General features: G+C 40.6%; 1 protein-coding gene across 1 annotated transcript; it reads right to left on the reverse strand.

Moving 5' to 3' along the window:
• Positions 1-831: 831 nt before the first annotated feature.
• Positions 832-27,068, reverse strand: LOC117490455 (sodium/potassium/calcium exchanger 3-like). The gene is made up of 17 exons (XM_034140209.1): positions 26,597-27,068; positions 19,768-19,875; positions 11,949-12,025; positions 11,769-11,843; positions 11,585-11,669; positions 11,125-11,228; positions 10,966-11,040; positions 10,853-10,878; positions 9,447-9,500; positions 9,185-9,330; positions 8,522-8,688; positions 6,986-7,211; positions 6,468-6,634; positions 5,205-5,319; positions 4,559-4,671; positions 4,334-4,399; positions 832-2,609 (listed from the first exon to the last, which is right to left on the reverse strand). The coding sequence occupies exons 1-17, from the start codon at positions 26,697-26,699 to the stop codon at positions 2,499-2,501; spliced, it is 1,818 nt and encodes a 605-aa protein (XP_033996100.1). The 5' UTR covers positions 26,700-27,068; the 3' UTR covers positions 832-2,498.
• Between the last annotated feature and the right edge of the window lie 461 nt (positions 27,069-27,529).

Raw genomic sequence — 27,529 nt, forward strand, 5'->3', positions numbered from 1 at the left:
TTTGTGAGAAAAGGGCAAAAATGCTAACTGTAATTTAAGTTAAGTGGCACATCTTCTATTCTTTAAAGCATTTGAAACATTTGAAACTGAATTCAAACCTGTAAACAGAAGCTTTGTTTTCTGTATTCCCTTTGCATTAAATAAGCATGTCAATTAATCAATACTTACATTAAAGAAAAATCATACGATGAACAGTTTTTAGGACACAACTGCAATAGAATTCATACCAAACTGAGTTATTCTGACATTACAGCATCATAATCCACTAAACAAAATGACAAAATATGCATTCGCCCAATATTTCACAAGTAGGCTTACATTTAATTTTTTTTAAATATCAAAAACACCACAAAACTAGTCTCTGTCAGACATTCATTATTGTAAAACTATGTCAATTATTTAACATTTACAAACAGTAAAAAGTATTGTCTAGTAGACAATGATAATAATTATACAGCCATTTGAAACAAAGACACAAAATTGGCCATATCGCTTTGGTGGAACATTTAGTCTTCATCGGGTTATTTAAATGGGTCCAAATTGTTTCATCATTTCCATATAAAAGGACAGAGGAGCAGCAGGTATATAGGAATAGAGAATATGCAACACACACACACACACACACACACACACACACACACAAATGTCAGCAATTAGGTATTTGCACTACACCCTGGCTCTTCAGTGATTCATGCTCTTTTAACCAAACTATATTCTGTGTTACAATTTCTCGATTTTACACATCAAAGACTGTTTACAGGACACACACACACACACACACACACACACACACACACACACACACACACACACACACACACACACACACACACACACACACACACACACACACACACACACAGTGCTGTTTCTGTCCTCATCTGAGTGAAAATGTCCCACCAAAGTGAAATCTTCGCATAAAATGTACAAGAAACAATACAAACATCGATTGTCGTACCTAAACGTGAAGTTTTACTAACCTGCACTCAGAGTCATCAAAGTATGTGACACTCATAGAAGAACATTATTTTTAAGATTTCATAATAATAAGACTTCTAAAAATACTGTAACACTAGGTTAATCTCTTTACGTACATTAAGATGCACCAATACTTGCTTATAAGTAGTTAGGCAAAAACAATGTGCATTTTCATGTTAAATTTCTACTGACACACACATCATGTCCTCTACAGTCGGACTAGAGAAGCTCTCTGTTCAGAGGCTGTGATTTAGTGCCGTCTGCTACATTTGAATGCATGTAAATATTTCCACACTAATGGTAAAGTCAGCAAGGTTTTACATTCAAATACATACAGGGTGTTCACACCCAAGGCCGACGGACGATATTAATCTGATATACTTTTTTTAATCTTGAACGGTAGGTCCAGGCATAACGTGGCAGATTAAAGTATCTTTTTAACATCTGTACAATCTGCAGGTTTCAACCATTAATGCAAAGTGTACACAGTGGCCACTAAAACCATGTCAAGTATATATTAATATTTGTATATATAAATTCCTTCAGGTACTTTTTATTTCATCCAATAAATATAGTATTTTTTTCACCGGAGCCAACTTTATCCTTCAGCACATCCTGGTCCCCAGATTAAATTGATAAAACAATTTGTTCAGAAATATAAACTAGTAGGATTTTTATCTATATTTTCGCTAGTAAATCTCCTCTGAAACCTCTCCTGCTCAAACAGTTTGATTGCTGAGACACTAGTGAACACTCCTCACCAGCATAAACTGATTATATGTGCATATACTCTCTATCATAAATAACTTTTGATTGCTTTGTTGTCGAGGACATCCCCTCACTAATCACTCTGTAATGCATCTGCTCGGCTGTCAGAGCACAAACACTGAAAATATAAATAATAACATTGAACAAATGAAAACAGGAAGCAACAGTCGTTTCCAAATCACTGTAAACCTAAACTTTTAATGGATTATTGCTTTATTAAAATTGTGAAGACGCATCATTAGTCAAATTAAATAGTTTAAACTAGTTAGCTGGTATGTTAACTTAGCAGGAAGTGATCCCTCCTGAAATAAATCATCTTATTAGACAAGGCATTGTGATGTATTAAAACATAATCATTGTTACATAATATTTAATATAGTTATGGATTCTATTTATCATACAGATATTTGTGAGCCATTCCACTTCCTGTTTCATATTGTTATTAAAAGGCCCAACAAGCCATCTGCTATGTCATTAAATATTTTCCTTGGTCACCATATGTGATGCTTAAGAGATTGTTTTCAACACTGCGCTGTACAAAAAGGAGAAAATTGTGCTATTGATAGAAGACTTCACTGAGCGTTTGTGTGGATGCAGGTGGAAAGTATTGACCGAGTCCTAAAGACGTGCACGGATACTCTCACGAGGAACACAACGAAGCTCTCACTCTTTTTTTGGCTTCGGGGGAAAGAGGACGTGTGGTAGGAAGGAAGCTACTCATCATGAGAGGGTCGACCTTTGACCCCCAGGCCTCACATCTGGCCGAAGAGGATGGAGCAGAGCAGGAAGATGGAGTAGAGGAACAGCAGACCCAGGCCCAGCCGGCGGTCCAGCCTCCAGTTGTTCAGGTGGACGCTCATCACCTGAAACAGAGGCAGAGGTGAGGAGGAGCCAAAAAGATTCACCTGAGAAAACATTTCTGACAACATTATCGTTCTACTATAGTATTTATAAATGGTGGATAGGTAGAGAGATTGTCACCACTTATTCTGATGTGGAAATGTAATAGAGCCAGAAGGATAGAGAGGCGAAGTCCCGCCCATCTACTTCCGACCCATGGGACCTTATTTCGGAAAAATTATGTATTGAAGTCAATGGAGAGAAAGATTATCTTTCGATCCCGTTTGAATTGTGCCACGAATTACACATATGATGTTTGTCAATCTTAAAAAATCATTTCCATGTCAAAAAAGTCACAGTTTGTCGTAAAACTGTTGAAATATAAGACTATGAAAAATACGCAACTAGAAAGACTACAAATCCCAGAATCCCGGTCCCGCATGCTGGCTCTTACGGAACCGACTAACTCCCCTTGTATGTACAGCTCTCAACATGCCCAGACTTGGAGTGATTTTCACCTCTTTTAATACTTTCCGCCTCATTCTGAAAGAAAGAAGTGAAATGTGCCAACGTGACGGCCGTCTAGGTGTGTGGTGCGAGACGGGAGATGTAGTTCATTGAGCGGTTTCACACAAAAAAAAGTGTTACTTCACAGTTTTACGACACATTTTTTTTTTTTTACTTGCAAAATTATCTTTTAAATTGACAAACATCATATGTGTAATTCGTGGCACAATTCAAACGGAATCGAAAGATAACTTTTCTCTCCCCATTGACTTCAATACATACTTTTTCCTAAATAAGGTCCCATGGAGGTCCCCCGGAAGGGGAGGGGCTTCGCCTCTCTATACTGGATTTTTTAAGGCTGATGTCTTTTTAATGAGGGTTAAAAAATACAGTAACTATAAATCGAGTGCTATTCATTTTATTGAAGAGGCCCTATTATGCTTTTTGGAGTTTTCCCTTTCCTGTAGTGTGTTATATAGATTTGTGTCCATGTAAATGGTCTGCAAATGCTAAAATCCCAAAGTTCCCAATAGAGGAAGTTGTCTCTCCCACACACTCCCCCCTCTGCCTGAAACGCCTCCATTGGACTCCTTTTACTTCCCCGGCATAGTGACATCACTTTGTAACACTAGCGCTTCTATTGGCTAACGCTCCAACACATTGTACGTGATAGGCTAAGAGGCGTGACATCTCTTAGCGGTTGACCAATCACAACAGAGCTGTCCAGCTAACCAATCAGAGTAGACTGGGCTCTGGTTTCAGACAGAGGGTGAAAAGAGGTGCTGCAGCACAGGCAGTATGAGAAAAATAAAGAGATTTCTGAACATTAAAGCTTGGAGACATGTCCCAGTAGAGACACTACATAAATGTTGAACCTGGAAATCAGCATAACGTGCCCCTTTAACATAAGCGTATCAATTCGATAAGTATCCCCTGAATCTGCATTTACTCAATGGACCACTTGGTTGTTCAACATGCTGTTAACAGTAATACATAAACAGTAGTGCATATAAAACTGCATGGTTTGAACATGATGTCAATTACAAATCTACACAATTATTTTAGAAACAGTTTTTGCCTTTTCACACTGAATAGGAGATATTGACATGCAGGTAAATTCTCATTAGATAAATGCAGTTAAACATATTTTCAATTTTCATAAAACAGGTTCTCCTCAGGGATCCAATCATACTGATGTATCTTGCATGCTGACACAAGATATTAAAACTGATTTCCTTACCGTCAGAAACACAGATGCCAGCAGCAGCACGACAGAATACACCAATCCTTTATTATTGATGTACACCTATAGGGAGAGAAAAGGAGGTATTACATTTGCATGACCACATATGAGTTAGTATAACCCAGAATCTCAGTTTCTATCGCCCTCTCATACACATGCAGACTTCAGTAGGTCACAAATAAGAAGAAAAAGAGATGTATGGGAGATATAGAATATGCATACTGATGATCCGTGCTCCACCACGAGGGTACGCAGAGCCCAGGGGAAACCCAAACCCAGCAGGATGTCAAAGATATTGCTGCCTATGGAGTTAGACACCGCCATGTCCCCCATGCCTGGAAAGAGATGTGAGAAATGCAGATGTGACGCACGTACACCACAGACAGAAAATAATAATGATAATAATAATAAAGCTGTATTTATATAGCACTTTTCATACGACACATGCAGCTCAGAGTGCTTTACAAAATGACACATCACAAGATAAAAACAAACAAGAAGAAATTCCCCTTAGATTATTTGTTAAGAATTTTAAAAGGTACAAGGTTAATAGACACAAGGAGGTCAAAGGTATGATCATTCAAATAAAATTAAAATAAATAATGGTTTCTCTCCGACAGATAAGACACAAGACAACTGAGTCGATGCAACAATAAAAAGCCCCATAAAACAAAGTGTACATATAGGTACAACAGAAATACAAATAAAACGATTAAGACCTATAAAATAAATAAAACAATATAAAGGTAGGTAAATAATCAAATCTAAAAGAACATTTAAAGTGCGGGGTTGCTGTGTCTTTAGCTGTCGTTTAAAAATGTCCACTGAGTTGGCCTCTCTGGGCAAATAGGCAAAGATAGGTGTTTACCTTGTCGAGCTACAATCAGACTGGCCATGCAGTCCGGCACGCTGGTCCCCGCGGCCAGGAAGGTGATGCCCATGATGTAGTCTGGGATGTCTAGTGTGTAGCTGATGATGGTGACCTGATGGAAACATTAGGATGCATCAGGGTCCACTACTGCTTTGAATCTGTTATTAAGGTTGTGTTTTATATATTTTATCTGTGTTGTTTTTATGAATTTTTACTCTCTAAAGCAGGGGTGTAAAAACTCAAAATAAAAAAATGGGTACTAGTCGAGGGCCGGACTGGTTCAATGTTTATTGCAAAACTTATTGAAATGAACTTATTGCACATATTAAACCTGGAACTAACAAAGCTTAAATGATTGCCTATAAAAACAACATTAAACATTAAATAATCAGTTGCATTCATTTCTCATGGCTCTATCTGCAGAGTCATTTCTTATGATTACATTTTTCCACAGGCCAACAACAGCTTCAAAAAAACAATTCCCCTCAAAGATAAAACCAAACATGCCCTGTTGTCACAAGAAAAAAAGTGCAGAAGGAAACATCCATGTAAACTCAGTGTGCTGCTCTGTGATGCTAGTTCAAGCCAGATACTTGGCATCTCATCTTGGGTGCAAGTTCATCAATGTTTGGGGTCAGGCTCTGAGCTGAGGAGACCCTCAGGATTGAGTGAAGGTGTGCGTGCAATATACCGGCGGGCCAGATCTAATGGTAATTAGAAATTATTCTGCGGGCTGAAATTAAATCCACCAAGGGCCTGATTTGGCCCCCGGGCCTTGAGTTTGACACATGTGCTTTAAAGTGTCTTTGAGTTTCAAGAAAAGCGCTCTATAAATAAAAATGCATTATTATTAACTATACATATTAAGCATTTTAAAAAGGTGCTAACTTGAATTACAATCACCCTCTGTCCTGTACACCTTTTAGCTGACCCCTGATTTGTAATAAAAAATACATCTATATATTGCTAGATGTTGTTAAGAGTACAAGGCATTCTTGAGATAAGGTGTTTTAAGCCTTTTGTTACTTCAGGCCCACTGATTGTAACAATTTTGACGAGGCCCACCTCAAAATCATAAAATGCTTTGTACATTTAAAAAATAAATCGTATTTATCATGTGATAGTACCGCAGTGGGCCTTTAGATGGCGCTATGAGGCTGCTGTAGACTATAACTGTTGTGTTGCAATAGACCAATATGAAGTGGCTTTAACAGTTTTTCTTAAGAATCAAGCTTGCGTCCTTCTTCACTGCCTCCTTACCATCCACACCATGAGGTAGGAGAAGATGGCGATCCACAGGGTGGAGGCCAGAAACGTGACCATGAACCAGCGGTGCCAGCGGGGCCGGATGCAGTTCGGCACGGTGCAGTACAGCAGGAGACCCAGAGGCCATTTGATCAGCCACTTCACCCGCCCACACCAAGTACCTGAGAGGAGCAGGACGGGGTCAAGAGGGCGCATGGTTTTAAAATTCTAATTCAAAGGTTTAATTGTCATATGCACAAAGCTACAGTGTAGAAATGGCAATGAAATTCTTCTGACCTGAGCTCCTACAACATATATAATAAAATACAAAAATACAAAATAGTGTGCAAAAAGTCTATATACATGTCAATAGAATATGATATGTACAAGAACAGAATATGAAATTAAATAATGTACATTAAGACAAAATTAAATACAGTTTATTGCGGTGATAAAATGTTAAAGCAGGGATTAGCTACAACATTAAAAATAAATCATCCTCTTAAGTCTTACTTTTCACAGATCCTCCTCACCTGGTATGCGCACAGGACTAAAAATCCCATCTTCTTCGTCCTCCTCCTCTGTCTGGCACACCTCAACCCCCGGCTTTTCTCCTGACTCTGCGTCTCCTATTGCGGGAGTCTTGCCTCCGTTCTCCACGCCGCAGGAGCCCGATCTCTTCAGGCTGTTGCTGGTCGACCCCCCCCGCGACACCGGGCCGGCCTCGCCGTCTTTCGAGCTCTGGATCAGCCTCTGTCTCTGTGAGAGGAGAGTGGGAGGTTATTATGTCGTTAAACTCTGAGAAGATATAATGTGCCTTAAAGGTCACCTATTATGCAAAATCCACTTTTTCATGTCTCTTCTACATCAACATGTGTCCCCTCTGTGTAAAGAGACTCTGAAAGTTTCAGGAAAAAAGATTCTCTCTCTTTTTGTCCTGATCTATTTATATAAAAACCTGTCTGAAAATGAGCTGATCAGATTTTGGCCACTTTATGATGTCATAACGATTTTTTTGGCTTGTGTAACTATTAGCCAATCACCAACCAAGGTAACCCCCCCCCCCCCTTATCACCTGAATCTCCTTCTAGAGTTCTTTTTAACCAAATATCTCTCAGAGGGGCGTGGGGAGTGGCTCCTTATTTTCATCTAAAGTAACAGACAGAGAATCAGCACTTTTGAAACAGGGCTGAAACAGAGGGGATTATGGGATGCTGCAATGATCTGTTTGGTGTTTGGAGCCAAACACTTCAGAGACATGTTTTGTATATATCTGAGTGTGAAGTCAACTTGGAGAATCCACAGGAGAGCAAAGGGTTAAAAAGTCGGGCTGATTGACAGAGTGGCAGCTGTCTGAAATCAGTCCCTAATTGCTAATCAGCGTCGCTGCAGCTTTAAAAGCACCACACCTGAAAGGAGGGCGGTAATTCAAAGCTGGAGAGGGACAAACTAAAAAGCGTGCGTCCAGCAGCAGCAACAACAAACCAGCAGAAGAAAACTACAAAGAAGCAGCACTGGTGCAGCCATAAAAAGCTGGAGAGGCGGCCGGTGAGAAACGAACTGTGTGGAACTAATGTGATTTGTTTATTGAGAGATGTGGTTTGATAGAAACGGTTTGAATGCTGCTAAAAATTCAGTCTATTATATTTGCATTTTTAATGAGACTGCATAAGTTAAAAACTGTTTAAAAACATAATTCGTAAAAATACACTAAAAGGAAAAACAATATTCACAAGTGTTAAAAAATATATGTAAAGCATGTATTTTTGCATTTATTATTTCATGTGCATTGTATTTACAGTAATTATTTTTATTTTTCATTTAAGGTTTTTCACCTTACAACCTTACGCTGTACTGCAAACAACAAAAACTAAAGTAAAGAAGAACTCAAAAGAAAACAAAGTTGTGGTCATTGTATGAGTGAAACCCAGTGAAAACCTCCTATATGGACTGTACCATCCCTTTCAAGCGGGGAAACTGCAAAAATACCCAAGGGCTTGACACTGAGACCTATAATATATTGGTGAAAAACAGTATAATAGGAGACCTTTAAATGTGCCTGGAAGTACCTCACTGATGAGCACGCGTCCTGCCATGGAGAGCCTGGTGCGGGGGGAGAAGTGAGGGCTGATCATGACGCGCAGCCCGGCGTCGGAGAAGGACAGTTTGTGAGGGTTGAGGATGAGGAGCTCATCCACCATGATGACTGGAGCGGCCTCTTGGTTGTGGACTTGGCCTGTAAAACAAAACGTTGTAAGTAAAACACATGACAAATGGAAGCAACGTTTTATACAATTATACTGCTGGGAAAATACTGAATGTGCTCTTCCAATATCAGAGTAGCACATGATAACAAAGGCCCTACGTAGCTGTGTACGTAACAGGATGTATGATTACCTAGAAGAGCATCAGGACTGTTTTAGGCATATGATAGCTATGTGATTAACATGATGATTCAGCCTCTATGGAGATAGACATATGACTGTCATATATATGAATACTGCTTTGAACCGGTATTCTGCATCTTGTGACTGAATAACACCCTCTCTTATATATCAGCATGTGAAGGACACTATTCGGGGAACTAATTGTCCCATGCAGCTCTGTGTGTGATGACTACTTCCATTCTTGCAAGGATAATAAATACATGTATCCTGATATTGAAGACCAAGCCGGTGACGAGTGATATTTTTCCTAACATATACAATTTCACTTTTTTCCCATTTCCTGACCTTTGTTGAGGAGCACCATGGACGTGTTGCAAGCAGTGGCGTCCTCTGCCATCTTGTCTTCTCTTTGGATGTCTGCTGATCCCAAGCAGCACGGCCCGGAGGTGCTCAGCTGCAGCGTCACAAACGCCAGAATCTGGGAGTTGAACCTGCAACCAAACAGATAGCATTTGCTCACATCCATTTATACCATGAGTACAGAGTGTCCTCAGAGTTTAGACAGTAGTAAAGGCATGATGACTCTTTAGTGTTTCGGTAAACTCACTTCATGATTATAATGTAGATCCCATACATGGTCATGAGAAGCAAGGACTCCCACCTGCACAGCGAGGAAAACATGTGTGAGTCTGACGTAAACCTCCATTCAATATTATACATCACATATAACACAAATGGTAATATAAATTCAATATTTTATGATCTCAATTATAGAGCATAACATATTGTATGATAGTTGGAATCATAGATACATACTGCACTTAACGTATTGTGTAAATAAATGTATCCCTCCACTCAATTAACTAGATTTTCAAGTGTGTAAAGGGTTTTTTGTGTCTTCAAGACATGGAGACAAGACCAGGTTTGGTTATTTCCCACCACAGATTTCTCTATTTCTGTTTTTATCCCTTCTTTTCTCACTGGTTTGAAATAAAAAGGGCTTAGTTAAGAAAAAACTGACATATTTTTCCAGGCCAATTAGACTTAGAGCAGATTAGTTGAGTTGTTGAATTTGAAACAGTCTTTTCGTCATGAAGTTAGCTGTCTTTGTCTCTGTTTATGAATTGTCTTTACGATCGCTTAGTCATATGTATAACTATAAAATATAAACACAGCCCTTAGGACACGGTAAAAGATACCGGTGAATGAACACAACGTTACTCGAGAAAACACTTCATTAACCTCCCAAACAAACAACAGTTCCACTAAGCCACCATTGCTCTTACGCAGACTTATGTCTCAGATAGACGGAGCATGCAGGGATTTGGCAAAGAAAGCTAGGACACAAATCTGAGCGAGTGTATTTAGAAGACCCTTTGGTGAGGTGAGATATACTAAGACAGCTGAGGCTTGGCACACAAGGACTCAATAAACAGCCTGCCATATATCACTGATGAATCCACTGCAACAACCCACATTAAGTCCACGTATAAATCTTCCCTTTCATTTAAACTGCTGACACATACAACAATGGAGACCCATCTTTCTTATTTATTTTTACAATCATAGGTTGACAAAACAGAAAACATTCAGGAGAGGCAGCTAAAGCTAAGAAGACCTAAAAAAAGAATCTCACAGCAAACCGAATCATTAATCATGTGTGTGATGACCTATGGGGATGACAGCTCCTCCACACAAATTAAACAAATAGCAATTAATAAGAAATCACAGATTTTAAATTGAGCGTGTTCCTCGTCACCTCGCCTAACTCTGAATTGAGCTGACGGGAAATCAATATTCAGATGTTTTGTCATTCGAACCAAATCTATTTGACATGTTCAACTATCACTGATTGTGAGACATGTTGACGCCCCATCTCCATGATTGTAATTGTCCTTTCAGGGGGGAGTACTTGACACCAATCAGAGAGGCCATTTTAGATCTTTGTCGGTATGAATACAGATACCTACTGACCCAGAAAGAACAAACAGAACTTAAGTAAAGTCGACTCACCAGACAACTGTGGCATCATAGATTACCTAGAGAACAGAAAAACAGATTCTTTAAAAGACAACGTGGAGGTTGAAACACAATAATTGATTATTTGACAAAATGTTCCATCTCACCATGATGAGAGCCAGAACAGAGAGGATGTAGTATGTGGAATCTCTAAAAAGAGACCACCACGTTAAAACCACTGTCTGTGGAGAAAGGTAAAGAAAAGTCAGTGTTCATTCACTCAGGAGCAGCTGGGCGACAAATGTTTAACACAAAGTTTTCCCCACATGGCCCGCAAAGATCCCACACAGTCCAATGATGACCAGGATGTTGAAGACGGCAGAGCCAACAATCGTCCCGACTCCAACGTCTCCTTTGGTGATGAAAACACCTGGAGGGAGGAGAAGAGGAAGTCACATGTGTGCATTTTATATCTGGCTTTGTTTTGTTCAAGATGAGATAAAAACCCTGCAGTCTGTCATCTCAAACGGGTCATCTAGCTTTCTATTTGGAGTTCACTTGTCACTAATCTCAAAGAAAATACCTAACAAAATAGAAAATCCCTCCGGAGGTTTTCAATTAGACTATGCTGACATCCTATGGAGGGTGTTTGCACTGCAGAGGCTGAAAGACTATTTTAAATTCCAGCATTTCTCAGTTGAAATGTTCAAAAATAAGCGAGAACACATTTTAGCATGCTTTAAATGTGCCACTGTTACTTGGTCCGTGATTGGATCAGCTACTGACCAATGAGAGACGTGAACAGCTCTGGAGCAGAGCTTCCTGCAGCCATGAATGTTGCTCCGGCCACATCTTCACTAAGCTGCAGGTTCTGAAACATGAAAACAAAAATAATAAAAGCTCAGAATAAAATGAAAAATAAACCAATAAACTAATAAAATAGTATCTGTAACAATAGTCGTTAGCTCACCTCAGATATTTTCTCAAGAGACGGGACAAAGTAGTCATCGCAGACGAGGGCCAGAGCGTAGAACATGTAGATGGCCTGGACACAATAAGAAAGAACGGGGTCACACTCTCACTAAGTTATGTAGGTCTTGTTTTGTAAAATATGTTGTTGATTTCAGGGGATAGCTTGCATAATACTCACACAGAGAGCATGCAGACAAACGGCCCCCTTCTTCCTCTGCTCCTTGGTAAAAATGTCCTCTGGAAACTCATGGATGGCTGAAGGGGAATAGACATAATGATGTTAATTTTCTCAGGGTTCTCAGTTACACATAAGAAGAGCCTTATGCTACAATCTGCAAACGTAATAAAAAAGCCTGATTGTCTTTGTCATCAATTCACTGAAAAAACTAATACAATAGGTAGAAATAGTCTGTAAGAAAGTGATATAACATATACTGAAGAGAAGTATAAGCACAAGGCTAACGTCAAATAAAAGATCTTAAGACTATGCAAACCTAAGGCTTGTTTTTCTAAAATGTTGGTAAATGATGCCAAGATGATGAATCCACATGACAGGTGTTTCTTATCAAAATGGCGATCAGTGTATTATAACACTGTCATGCTTTGGGCTGCTCCCAATAAAAGGCCACTCTGAAATGTGCAGAAGATTAACACAACCAAATGCTGAAGATGAGCAAGACTTCAGTGAATTGGAAAAATGGGATCAATAACAAATGTGTGCATTTTAAATATTCTGTCCTGTAAGGCATTTGTTCATATTTGAGGCGTAAACGACACTTTGAGAATAAATGACATTTTTATCGTCTTGCACATTTTTGAAATTACCAGATTAAATCATTTGCCTGAGTTCCTGTACTGTTGACATTCAAAGATTATTTCTTAAAGTATTGCTAACTATAAATACAAGCCGTTATTTTTAAAATAAATAAAAATATTTTAAAGAAGAGTTTTTCTTTTTTCAAAATGTGTGGCATCATATAAAATAAAATGTATCTCCTGCATGGTAAAACCCACAAGAACATCATGTTTGTCTTGAAGTGAAGTGTGAGACAGGAAGTGAAACTGGCAGCTGCTTCCTGTCCTCCGAGTGTTAAGAAGAAAAAAGGGCTAATGACAGCCTAGCTCCCCTCTGCTCCCTGAACGTTACAAAGGAGAGCCTGGAGAGTGTAGTGCAGATCTCATTCTCAACTCAGAGCCGAGCTGGATGAATTTAAACTACTGGGGAGCATGGAGCTATAAATAGCTCTTCTGCTGTGAGACAACAGTAGGTCGACAGGCACACAATAAGCAGAGAGCAGCCGTCACGATGCACACTGCACCGCGGCTGCATGGAAACTGAACAACAGACTGCGTGGATTAGGAGAGGGTCCCTGGTGATCGAGGACATGAGATTTGATCTTTGACATGGCAGTGTGAGAGGCGGAGGCCATATGCTCCAGAGAGGGGACAGTCATTTGGCTATGTTCAGTTAGAAAATATAAATGTTTGTGCAGCAATGTTTACAGATTTGTGTCTGTGCCAGAGCGAGCACTGTCGGCTTATTGTGCCATAAACTGAGGCCCAGTGCTCTCTGTTCCCCTCTCTCTTAAGAGGAACAATCCTATTTTCCTTGTGCCAGCTGTCATATTCTATCCGCTAAATCATCGAGGCTTAGCATGTAAACTTTCTGTCATCTTATCGCACGAAACAGGGAAGCCTGAATGCGAGCTGCACAGTTTGAGTCTTCTCCTCTGAAGCTGATCAGCGGCTGGACATCTGGGGCTTTATTTTTTTTTCACCTTCTTCTCTGCGTCCCGGCGCTGGAAGATATCCAGTCTCCTTTCTGCCCCGAAACATAAACTCTCAGGTTATTCTGTCGCTGGAAACCGAGGGCTGCAACATGTACCTCAGATAGATGCTTTGCGGAGTTGCTCTGGTGAAGGCAGTTGCTATGGCGACACTCTCCCTGGGGGCAGCTTTTTTTTTCCCTTTTTTTTTTTGGATGGGTGGCAGTAGGAAACCAGAGGCAAGGCAATTGCCTGAACAGTGAGAAAGGGGGAGGTGAATATGTGTTTCCCATGGTTTGGGGTTTATGAAGAATGACAAAAAAAAAGCTAAGTGACAGCAGCTCCGTCTAAAAATATTTATTTTTCCTTACAAACCCTCAGGAGAGGTCTGAGAGAGCGAGGCAGGGGAGGGAACGGCAGGGAGATACACAGCGTCTCTCAGCGCACTGGTTTACTAGAGGCTACTGGACAGGAATGTGCTTTGCCCCGATTTCACAACACAACACCACACACTGAAACACAAACAGGTTCAAGATGATCACGTGCAACTTTCCACATTAGGGATTTAAGCCAGATGTGCCTTCAGCTTGATGAAGTCACTCGTTTTGTAAGCAGAGGTCGACTGTTGATGTGCTCGTACTCTGACAATAGAAGGGGTCTCTGTACTCGTCACCTCTCTCTGTGCTCGGTGTCTTTCTACCGTCAGAATCATGAAATGTTCCCACAACGCTGTCACCTCTGATCCAGTTCTGTCTGTCTTCACAGCAGCTCACATCAATGGCTTTCACTCCAAGCTAGAGTGCTCTTTAAAAGATCCTTCACAAGTAGCACCTCCTTAACCTTCTTCTATGTATTGTACACATAGTGGTGCTATGTGACATGTGAAGCCTAAATGAGCTGGTTATCTATGATATGAATCACCTTGCACAGATAAGTTTAAACTTCATTCATTTTGATCAAATCAGATGTCTTATTTTCAGAAGGTATTGAGGTTGTGTGATGATTTCTTCAAACGCCACCAGAGGCGACGCTTTCATCTGCTCAGCTTTGAGGTTGCATGTGAAGTGACAGTATTGGGTTAGACGTGCTGACTGGAGCAGACCTCTCCAAAGACACCAAAATATCTTTTTGGGAAATACAGATTTTTTTCAACATCTTTTCAAAATGAGTCTGTGTCTGTTAAAGGTTCAACTATGCAATGATTAACAATCGAGAACAATTCGACTCCACCATCCAAAACCTTTTCCAAAAATGTGCAGAACACCGGATGATTGAACCACTCTGTAAAGATGGAGATCTGGAAAAATACTAGGACTCCTTTTAGACATTATTATAATCCTGTTACCAAAACATATTATATAATATATAATAAATATATATAAATATTCAACATTATTATTTTTGGTAATAATGTGTTTTATGCAAAGTGGATTGCCGTTACCTCCACTTCCTTTTTCACATTTTAGTCATGAATGAATGAAAAATAATGAACAGTCTGGGGTACAGCTGGATAAAGAAGGTTTTCTTTTGCACATCACAAATTCACTAGTCATTTTTTTAAATCCAAGACACCACTTATTTTGTCCAAAGCAGATACAGTAATTGTATGCAGACTGCAGAGCAACAAAAGGACAGAGGTAAATTAGACCAGAAAATAAGGACACTGAAAGTGAACAATGATTTAATATATTAACTCCACGGCATTGGAAAAGCCAGGAGGCACACATTCAAATCACACTGTTCAGAAGCAACGCATAAATGTACCCCTAATGCATCTTCCTCTAACACACTGAGTGTCTGCTAGAGAAACGTTTATTAGCTTTTAGTTGAATTCACTACAAGATTTATAGCAATCATAAACCAGTGTTGCCTATTTCAAAAAGCTGCTAAGCATTAACCAGACACTGCTTTATGTTGGGGTCATTTTGTTCACATAATAGTGACATATAATCATTTCTGTCTTGATTATATGAAGCAAATGCAGTGTTGATATAAGGTAAATCAAAAGAGGTTCAAAGGTGTGTTACATACGACAGGTCCTATCTTCCTTCTGTATTTTATCTGAGTCCAGATCAATAAGGCCAGTGCAGCAGATTAGATCTTTAAGTGAAAGCCTTATAAGGTCAATGCCGAGCATATTCTTCAGAAGGCAAGGAGGGAGATCTCCACTGAGTGAGAGCTGATGTGAGGCGCTGAGCTCTCTGTGAGTCAACGTGCTGCGGGGGGGCTTCAGTGGAGCTGAATGAAGGGGCAGTGGGCGGTGCAGAGTAATGCTATCGATCTGAGAGGCTGCGGGCGTCCTGGAGTCAAGCTACGCCATCGACATTCCATGTATCAGCCCAACTGGCTTTGGAGTATCGAGCACTCACCCTCTCACACACACACACACACACATATATATATATATACACAGAGAGCTCTGCAATGAGCTTGCATTTTTCATGAGGAATCAAAAAATAAATATTTCATCCAGGTGTGTAATGTAAATTCAATTATGCAGTTGTTCTTTGATATGCTTTCCTTTGAGGCAGTTTCAATAAGACGATGATGAAACGAAAGCAAGGCTTCCAACCGCACCGACCGCCTCGCCTGTCAATACATACACTCTTGTTACACTGGTGTGACACGAGGGCTCAGACAACACCGTGTATCATCTTCAGCGTTGTGGGTGACGAAATACAATGTAAAGACAAAGGAAAGGGTTTTTTAATCCTCTTTTTAATGACAATCAATCATTTTATGAGGAGGTTTATGATAGGCTTTAAATAAAGATGCCTATTTGTGGACAGAAAGTGAAAAAGTTCAATCAGTATTCTGAAACCCTACAAATATTGGTTGCATTAACTACTGATTGCTTTGTATTACATCCATAATCTGACTGCCCTGAATAACCATTGGAAGACAATTTCTGTAAGATTATCTGCCAGATTCCCTTTCGCAACACTTTCCCAAAACCCCCTGAAACATGGCTGTGGAAAAAGAAAACCTATTCTGAGCCGACGGTCGCTGCCAAAATAAACAACAAAACAAGCCTCGGCGACACACACACACACAGTATGAGCCACTTTCTTCATTTACATCATTTGGATGCACCCCCACCCCCCTCTACTCAGGGTCTAATTTTAGCTCCTTGGACCTTTTTAATGCTTGAAAGCCAGAATTGTCTGGGTTTCAAAATGTAGCATTCAGTCGCCTAGCAACTACGGTCTCTCCGAGGCTTGTCAGATGAAGGCGGGTTGCACCGTCTCCATCTTGTTAAGCACTGAGGGGATGAAGAGAGAGAAAGAGAGCTCGGGGCTGGACGTTACGGTGCAATCCCCCAGATAATATCCCCCCCGAGGTCCAGGGCAGGCTTTTTAATCACACCACAGATTATGTAATCACTGTCTGCTGAGGAAGAGGGCGGCAACCTGAGCCTGGTGCCTTGCTCACTGCTGCGAGACACTACCTGTCCAGCCCTTTGTTCGCCTGCTCCTCTCCCGTGTATTAGTACGGGGAAGTATCCACCCGCAGCACGGTGGTTTCTTTGTAAGAGATAATGAGGAAGAGCCGTTTGCAGCCAGGATCTCTATAAAGGTTAAGTGTTATATCGGGGAGCAAAAACACAAATTGCTGTATATAGCTCTGCTAGAGAGAGCAATCATTTTCTCTCTCAAGGGTAGAGAAAAAAAACACCTCTAATGCAATGTCACATAGGAGGAGGTGCGGTGACTGTGAGGAGGCTGTAATGTGTGAATCTACTACAAACCAGTCCCTGATGAGTCCGTGTCCGCGCACCTCTCAGATGTAAGCTCTTCAAATACAAACCCAACGATGTGTCACTGAATTGTGTGATTATTTTATCAGATGAGATTATCAGGAGCTTAAACTGTTTGCTATATGCCTATTTAAGATTAAAAATGGCTTTAGAGATTGGAGATTTTGGAGATAAATTACACCTACAATGCACTACATTTCATACAGAGAAGAAGCCAGATGCACATTATGTAAACATGATCTTCTCCATCTGCTGTCAAAAACTAAATATACTGGAAAAGTTCTGGGAATCCTCTTAAGATTCTGAGATGCCTGTCTGACATTGTTGCAAGGAGGAGATGTCACGAAAGCGCCTTTCCCTCAAATCTATTTTTAAAAGCTTAAAATTATTCATTGCGCGCAGGCTTTTTTTTTTAGGTTTCACATTCTCACCAGGCACAGTACATTATAGGGTGGTACTGAGAGGAGTGTTGTCGGAACAGCTCATTTGCATGGTATATTATTAGCATAACTCGATTTGCATAAATCTCTTAGGGAATACAATAACCATGCCCTTCGCATACAATGCAACATTGTGACTGCCTGCCTAATAATAGCAGTGCCTTAGAGCAAATGCAAATTATGAGGAGATAGAGAATTGTATTGTGTCAGTGAGGTAAAAGATTTTTCATTGTGCAGCCGTGTTATTTTATCTACTCTGTATTATTCTCCCCAAAGAGATTTCCTCTCCGATCTGAATTTTTTATAATAAAACTGTCAGCAGTGATGAATGCGGCTCATGTCAGCCAGCTAATCAGCCTGGGAACCAGAGAAACAGAGCTCTGATTATGGCTGTCGATCGGCTGCATGTCTCGTGATAATAAGGAGACGTTTGAATCTGTCAAAACTATTCAGGGTGCATCCAGACTCCAGAAACAACTTGAAGGAAACTTGGCGTCTGCTGAAGACAGGCTACCGTAGAAAATCAAATCTGACTTTCACTCTGGCAGCCTTCTCTCTCTCCGTCAGTGCACAAGCTTGACACTGACCACATACACTCCTGACAATAGACACAATGCAGCATGACCTTTCAGTTCACCTGCAGGGGAGAGGCAGAACTCTCCAGGACACTCCACTTTCCTTTGTATACCCCCACACACCACACATGCATGTAAACTTCGCCAAACCCCTCCTGACCTCCTACACTTTCAACACACAAAGCATCCAAACTAGCTCCTACTGTTCATCAATGCAATGCACCCTATGCAGCCTCTATGGTCTTGTGTGTGTATGCAATTCCAAATACTTCCCAAAACACAAAAATAGGCATGGGGAATATAGAATAGAATAGGGAGGGATGAAACCCTCTTTAATGGTCACACATGCAGAGCACACAGCACACAGTGAAATGTGTTCTCTGCATTTAACCCATCCTAGTACCAGGAGTCTAGTACTAGGAGAAGTGGGCAGCTATTGTACAGCGCCCGGGGAGCAATGGGAGTGGGGGGGGTGAGGGGGTGTCCGGTGCCTTGCTCAAGGGCACCACGGCAGGGCAGGAGGTGAACTGGGACCTCTCCAAGTAGCAGTGCACACTCCATATTTAGGTCTGGTCGGGGACTTGAACCGGCGACCCTACGGCTCACAGTCCAAGCCCCTACTGACTACCCAATATTAAGATATTCTGTTTGATATGATACACACTTCAACAGCACCACAAAGCATCCAACAAAAAGACTAAATTAAAAACTGTTCAGCACAAAAGCAGGAATTAATATGTCTATATCTGAATGTTGAGTGGAGCAGTGATGACGATTTGTTTAAAGGCCACTCCGGAAGTTAGCATGGCAAGGGCTCCCTTGACAAAAAAGCAATGGGATTTTCTCATTGCTTTTCTGTAAATTGCTAAAAAATAAGCTTTGTGGCTAACACACATTGATGATACCTGATACGTTTTGTTCAGCAGGATAATCCCCACATATCACTTTTTTTAAGCGTAAATAGAATCAGCAGAAATAAAATAAATAACATCAAAGTCAGACAAATGCACATCACTGCCGCTAAGCTAAAGGCGGCTAATGTTCGACGTAATGACGTTTATACAGTCACTTGTTAGCCACCGCCATTTTGAAGCCATTTTGAAGCTTCGGACATTTAGGGGTGGGGTATTTACTGACTTATTTGATGTCGTAGTACAGAACGTGGAAATGCAGTAAGCTTGTGTTAACCACAGACCTTATTTCAGGCTTCTAACCACAAACCTGGTCAAAGATAATTGATCTTGAGACTCGAGATCTGGATGTGGCAAAATGCTAAGTCTTTCTGGGTTTTAGGACTCATTCGTGCAACACATTGTGATATATTGTACAGGCTTTTATAGAATGTTTTATCGATATGGCCGACACTGAACAATGAAGTGTTGGACTGTGGGAGAGTTTGCTGGTCTGACCTCAAGAAGCAGAGGTCATCCATCCAGGTATAAAACAGTGACTAACTCACCTGCCCGCTGGTCCTCGCTCTGGTTGTCTGACTTCTCCTGCATCAGCCGGCGAGTCCATCGCAGCTCCTCACCGCTCACGCCTGGCCCAAACACAGAGGACTCCGTCTCTGTTACAAAACAACACCAGAGTCATTTTAGCGTCAAACCAGCCAGGCACATTTGAACAACAAACCCTCGAAGAACTCAATCTGTGTGTCGGACCTCTATTCTTCATGTTTAATTGTTGAGTCAATAAAAGAGCTGAAGAATAATGTTTGTTTGTTTGAAGTTAAACTGAACAAAACAAAAAGTATAATTGGGCTTAGTGATTACAAATCTTTTATAAAAAAGAGAACTATTAAGCCAAATGTGACAAAAAGTCCACAGTTTCTATAAGCCCAATGTCTCTCAATGTTTTGTGTCTCTCTTTTGTGTCTCTCAAAGGTAGTGAATCCTCAAATGTGAGAAAAGGAAAACAGTGAAATCATTGGCATTTTTGTGTGAGAAATTACCAAAAGTTATCTTCATTTTCTGTTCAATTTCCAAACTGATTTGATTCAGAGTTTCTCTTTGCAATCAAAGAACCTCTGACTGAACTATAAAAACCACATTTCTTATTTTACAAGGTGGCCTTTTTAATAATAAAATAAAAATGAACTTGTCCTCAATCGGTACTGTTACGGCAACTGTTTTTGTCAATGTAGTAATTGTCTCCGGAGTTATTCTTGTGTCAGGTCCGACTCAACAGCAGTTTAATGTGTCTGGCTCTTGAAGATAGCGACACGTTCAGTAATTCAGTCCTAGCTGCCGTCAGCTGTCCTGAGCCATCAGCACTGAAATCTTTATGGTGTGTATTTCATTCCTCGAAAGCTAATCTCTGTGTGGGTTTCCGTTTTTACAACAAACGAGGAACTCCTCATAGATATATCTGTTTTATCATCTCTCCTATGGGGAAGAAAATACAGATCTCCTTCAAAACCACCCAGGATATCTTTCAGAGAAGACAGTCAGATGTTATATATGTATGTATTATCTCTACACTCTACACTGTCCTTTATTTACGAGGCAGCTTGGTGCTTGTATCTGATGCATTTCCTGATTGCTAGGCGTCGTTGAGTCCCTTTGTAGCTCGCAGCTCAATGAAGCTGTTTCATGAGGGCAGCGGTCGTGGCTGAGAGGAGACGTGAAGGCTTTCATGTCGAGCATCAAGAGGAGCTCTCCCCGTATGAAATTCAAATGGGTTTTTGCCACAGATGGCTCTGCACCATTTTCACACTTATCACTGGGAGAAGTATCTAGCACCCAAACCACATTGTGACTCATTAGGAAAGGGAGAGATAAAAACATGCTAATTCTGTTTCTTCTCAAGATTCAGATCTTGTTAACGCACAAAAAAAAGAAAAAGAGATGGGGATGCAGAGCTCCTCTATAGAGCTAGAGAGACCCACTTCTCTGGTATCATATACATTATAACAGTTGCAGTGCTGACATATTCAAGTAAAACATATATAAAGGACTTGTACAGAAAAGTAAAGTCTTAAGAACGCACCTCACCTGTAAACTCATCTGACATTAATTCCTTGATGAATCTGAACATAAATAGACAAGTTAGATGCCGCCTATCACAGTGCGCTGAGATTTGTGACTAACTGTAAAGCACTTACTCATCACTGTACCCTGTATGCCAGGGCAGGTCTGCCTTCACTTACTGTACGGAGGCTCAGTCATTGGTACTTGTTCATCTATAAAGCCATGTTGGGTAAACTACCATCTTATATCTGCTCTTTGATCTCACAGAGAGTGGCAAGTAGCTATTGCCTGAGATCCCAGGATGTGTTTTTATTACATGTGCCAAGTGCTAGGACTGTTTTAGGTACTAAAGTTTTTATGTGCGCTGCTCCTCTAGCTGGAACACTCTGCAAAACATTTTGAAACTGAGCATTTTGGTTCCCCTGCATCATTTTAAAGCTCGGACAGATGAAATGTTATTTGATACCTGTCATTGTGAATAGGTTGTAATTTGTACCCCTGTAATTATGTTGTATGATGTCCTTTTAGTTTTCTGTTGTTTTTATGTGTAAACAATGTGCTGCAGGTCTCCCTTGAAAAAGAGATTGTTGATCTCAATGGGATTTTACCTGGTTAAATAAAGGCTACAAACAAACAAACGTTCAAGTCTTTATTCACTAAGCTTGCATTCAGGAGGCGTGTGGTGCAGTGGGCTAGTGCGTTGGTGTTGGGATCAGGGGAGCACAGGTTCAAACCCCACTGCATGTCGTTGTGTCCCTGGGCAAGACACTTCACCCCAAATTGCTCCTGTGGGGATTGCCCACAGTATTGAGTATGTAAGTCGCTTTGGATAAAAGCGTCTAACAAGTAACATGTAATGTAATGAAACGTAATATATATCAAACAAACATGGGATACTTGCCTCCTGTGCAGTTGTCATTATAAAAGACTCTCTTATTAATTTCCAGTCCTTTATAGTTTCCAGTACGTTAGAGCTCTGGTGGTTCTGTTGCTTAAACTAAACATTGTTTGACTAAGAATATCTTTTAGCTGAGGGTTTTAGCAGCACCTCTCGTCCTGAGATCAACTTGATCCACTACGCTGATGACACACTTATGTAATATATAGCATTTACTGCTTTAAATAGCCAATTTTACGCTTTTCCTGAAGGTTTGGCTCATTTCATAACAGTATATGATATGAAATGCTTCAACTACAATCCTCCCTGAAGCTACACGAATCTATTTGAATTTGACTTAAGATCACAATCTCACACAGTTTTAACTCCCAGAGCTTTGCATTAATGTTGCTTATCATTCTGGTGATCCATGGTGTTTAAGCTAACATTACTGTTACAGTGATTGTTCCTCTAGATAAGACCACCTAAAAGGCTTCGAATGTAAATATAGAAAAATAAGTAACGGAAAGGATCAGTGATGAAAGTTGATAAATCATAATATGTGGTGTTTGTATCTAAAATACTTTAATCCTGCTGCCTCATGCCTCAACGTAAACACACCGGTTCAGTGCAGAAAGGTAAATGTAAATACCATAATGTTAAGAGTAAACACCGTAATTCATTGTTCCTATCTCTACACATCAGAAAAAACGCAAAAATGTAGGGACCTCCAAGTGAAATGCTTACGTTTTGAGATTATTTCTCATGTCTTTGTATTGATGTAGAGAGACTCAACACTGCATTAATTTATTTTGTTGCAACACAGACCAAAAGAAGTCACTGTGGCATTTTCATTAAACAAAACCTATTTTATCTTTACAATGCCTGCAAGACAACATTTTATTTTAAAACATGACAAAGCAAAACAAGTCTAAAGTCATACATATGTCACTTTCCACGTTGAGGTACAGTAGAAGGAAAACCAGTGTTTGCTCTTTCTTTAGCAGAAACAAGACATTTGATCCTGTCAATTACACATCGACTGGTAAGACCGGCTTCCTCAGGATTTACCCCAAACAGGGTCAGTGTTTCCACAGGACAGGTCTACAGGCGGGAATCTAAATGTCTCTGATGGTGACATAATCAAAAGTACAAATGCAGATAAGATTGGCTTATTCTGGAAATCAAGTCTTTATTAAAAAACGAATATTTGTATTTCCGTCCCACACACTGAGCTCCATTTCCACATATATTCCCACTGACATTTACACTGAACATTTAGGAAGTGTCGTGTTGCAATAAACAGAGAACTGATGAACATTTGTATTAGATTTTCCCTTAAATGGGGGCTCAGCCACAGTTATTCAAAAATCTGAGAGAAGACCAGTTCACAACTCCAGTGTGGGACAAAGTTCAAATCAGGATTATGTCACGAGGGCAAGACTTTATTGTACAGTTATGACGCTTTAAGGGATAATAAAGTATCTTCTTCCTTTAAGTCTACGGTTGTTAATACAACATTTTAGGATAGCTACTTTGGCTTGATTTTCCGATATCAATACAAATTAATTTCCTCTCTAAATACTTTGACTTCTACAGTATGGGAGCAAATATAAAATTATTCTGATGGCATTTGAATCTTTTTGTGTGTCTGCAATGAAAGTAATTTTGTGAATATTTCCAAGGTGGAATCACACTGTCAGGGGAGGAAATAATAGTAACTTTAAGGCAGCTATGATGATCCAAATCTAAATTGTTTTAATGGATTCAAATAAGATGTATTTGAAAGGATGGCTACTAGTGAAAAAAACTACTGACATTAAAGGTGGGGTAGGTCATTTTGGAGAAACCAGCTCGAGTGCGCTAGAATTTGAAAATACACAGCCGGAAAAAATCTGCCACTTCCTTACAGAGCCCCTCCTCCAACACACACGAACGCGCACATGACCAATGAGGGCACGAGATAAGTTTGTGCACAGATGGAAGGCTGACAGGCAGGTAGGCCATCCAGTTATTTTAGCCGGGCCGGCTCAGATGATTGGTCGTGCTTTTTACAGCGCCACGGCTTCCACAGATGACATTTTTTAATGTATTTATTGTCAAAGCATTTAATATATTCATTGCTATCGGGATGTTAAGAGCATTCCATGGAATATAACAAAAAGTGTTTCTGAAATAAATGACATACCCCACCTTTAAGCCTGAAGGGACGCCTAAACGCAAAAAGGTAAATATCAGCATTATGCTCCTTGTCATAAACAATTGTTGCTAACACTTTTCATATGTGCACTTTAAAAGATGACCATAAAATCAAAAATCAGTTTGTGTCAGTTCAATGTTTACTGAACTGTTTAAAAGCTAAGCTAAAGCAAAGAAGGGAAACTGTCGTACCTTTTCAATCAACGCTCAACTTTAGTCTGTCCAGTGTGTTGACATGGGACACACAGGGATCATTAAGTGTCAGCTGTTAGAACCACGGCTGCTGCCTTTTATAAATATCTCAAAAGGAATCCACCACTTGCTTGCACAGTGTAAACAAAACGGAGATATGTTTGAGATAAAAGGTTTGCTAGAGAGGCTTGAATGTTGTGTAAAGGATCAAAACCCCACGTTTGCAAACATGAAAAATGGTTGGCGATCTTCAGCAAAGAAATGTGTTGAATTTATTCATTGCTTCCAACAATGATTGCAATTGTTTTACTCTTGAAGTGTTTCCTTCACAACTCCAACATACATTTTCCATCAAGTTAATGGTGTTATTGTAAGTTATTATGATATTAATCCAATGTTTTTTCCTAGGGTCGACCCACATTGATACGGCACATCCATAAATGGTTGTGCAAGCCATGTTGTTCAGGATGCTACAGTATGTGTAATATTTTCCAAGCATTGCAAAAAGAACCTGCCTGTCCCCGTTACAAACAGCAGACCACATGCCTTGCCGCGTGCTTTTATAAGGTTTAAGTTGAGCGGCCTTGATCTCGGTTCAAAAAACCTCTTCTGGTTGATGGTCCACTCATACTCTAAAGGTGAAGTATAAATATTAATGACATGGATCATTCACTGGGAAACTCTTGCAGTACTCGCATGCAATACTAGGGTGGTACCTACATTTGAATAAAACACATCCTGAGAGTTCAATCATTCATATCATTCTAATGCACAAAGGATGACAGGGAATGGTGTTGTCGGGGCTGAAGCTGCGGATGAGTGTGTGTGACCGTGTGTGACAACATCAGCAAAGGTGATGAGAGGATAATGAGCGGGGTGGGGATGCCTTTAGGTGCACTGCTGAAAATGAGGCATCATCTAAGGAGGAAACATCACCTCATCCTGGCTATGAATGGATTATGATGCTGGGTTATAAATAGAAGGCTCCAAGACAAATAACAAGGATTTACTATTTATCTATTTATGCTATATAAAACCTATTAGTCTCATTAACAGCCAGAGAAAAAGGCAGGAATTAAAAGGGCAGGCAGTCTGTTTCAGAATACGTCAGATTCACAGACACAGTGTTCCTGCTGAGACAAAATAACCATGGTCGATCCACAAATAACTAAACCCAAATGATTGGATTTATACATGCCACAATGTCTGTCTGCTTTATGTAATCAACAACCTGTCACCTTCCTGCAGTGTGAGCGGAGCACATTGGACCAGAGGGACAGAAGCTGGGAGACTGTTAGGAGTTAGAAAAAACTCAACTAAGATTTCAATATTTAGAGCAGTGATTCAGCCGTCTCACACGCAGCACTATTTGCTACTTCGTCTTCGTAGACCATATTTGCCTCCAGAAATGGCCCCATTCTGCACAGTAATCAGAAGTGTGCTTTTCAAATGATGCTCCTTTCTTATTTAGACAATTACATGGTGGTGGTTTGATGGATGAATGTAGCACCTGTCAATTGTAATATTTCTACACAAGACACTTAAGATGTTCTTATGTTCAGCCTTATTACAGATGACATTTGGATCTATAGATAAGGGGAAGGGGAAGTATATTGGATCCTTGCTCCAAATGAAGACAAAGCACCACATGTTGTGCCCTACATTATTGTTAATGCATCAATTGTCTACTCATTTATCAAATGTAGCTATCTATTAAGACAGTGACAGTTAAATGTGGATCTGTTTTAATAGGGGTAAGACAAAATTAGAATTGATTTGCTTTTGATTTCATTCTAATACAAGAAATATAACTTTATGTGCAGCATCAATATAAAAGGTGGGCTCCTGATAGCAGCCCCTTTAGGGCCACACACATAAAATGTCTAGATTCACATAAAATACACACATTGTGCACGCTGTATAATCAGTAAGTGAAGCATGTTGAATGGTGCATCCTTAATTTCCCAGTGTGTCTAATAATATCCATAGGATTATAATTGTTGTGCACGCTCGCAGGCGCGCGCAGCCTGTAGTCTATATTAAGGTCTCACCTGGTGCCTGGAGGACCTGAGCGATCCACATGACAGCCACCAGCCCGAGTCCACAGCAGCAGAACCGCTGGAAGGGCCGCCGGTGCCTCGCTGCGGCTCTCATTCCTCAGCCGGCCGCATATCCTCCAGAAACATCTGTTGCTCTCTTTTTTGACACTTGTTTCACACTTTATCTGCAAACAAACAGCTCCAGCACCAGCAGCAAGCGACTTCTCTGCCAAGTTGTGTAAAAAAAAAAACTATCCCCGCAATGACAAGCAGTGCTTTCCCCCCCCCCCCCTCGGAACTAAGAGCAGCCGCTGAGCTGGTTCACTCCGACAAACCTCCGGGTTTCACATAGCGAGGAAACGCGTAAAAAAAGCTTTCTGCGTTCATGTGTTCAGTCTGAAAGGTCGACAGCAGATCCCACAGTGAGGCTCAGCAACAGGAGGCGACATGCTCCGAGCTCTGTGTGCCTCCTTTTCTCTCTCCCTCTCTCTCTCTCTCTCTCTTTCTCTCTCCCACTCTCTCTCCCTCCCACCCTCCGTCTCTCTCTGCTCACACACTGTGTTTCCCTGTTTGGCCACCAGGCGGCGACAAACTCACGACTCCCTTTGTGACACCTCCGCCTTTTTTGTTTAAAGGTAGGGTAGGTAAGAATGGAGAAACCAGCTAGAGTGCGCTAGAATTTGAAAGTAGGCTACACAACCGAAACAAATCTGCCACTTCCTTCAGACTTCCTTACAGAGCCCCTCCTCCAACACACACGAACGCGCACATCACCAATGAGGGCACGAGATAAGTTTGTGCACGAGATGGAAGGCTGACAGGCAGGTAGGCCATCCAATTAGCTGACCCGGGCCGGGGCAGATGATTGGTCGTGCTTTTTACAGCGCCACGGCTTCCACAGATGAAATATTTGTATATATTTATTGTCAAAGCATTTAATGTATT

This window comes from Trematomus bernacchii, unplaced genomic scaffold (assembly GCF_902827165.1).
Source record: "Trematomus bernacchii unplaced genomic scaffold, fTreBer1.1, whole genome shotgun sequence".
Classification (NCBI taxonomy): Eukaryota; Metazoa; Chordata; class Actinopteri; order Perciformes; family Nototheniidae; genus Trematomus; species Trematomus bernacchii.

Coding starts and splice junctions, on each gene's coding strand:
- LOC117490455 (XM_034140209.1), bottom strand. CDS start 26,699: ATGAGAGCCGCAGCGAGGCACCGGCGGCCCTTCCAGCGGTTCTGCTGC. Junction 11,844..11,948: donor TTTGTCTGCATGCTCTCTGT/GTGAGTATTATG, acceptor TATTGTGTCCAG/GCCATCTACATGTTCTACGC. Junction 2,610..4,333: donor TGGCATCTGTGTTTCTGACG/GTAAGGAAATCA, acceptor CCTCTGTTTCAG/GTGATGAGCGTCCACCTGAA.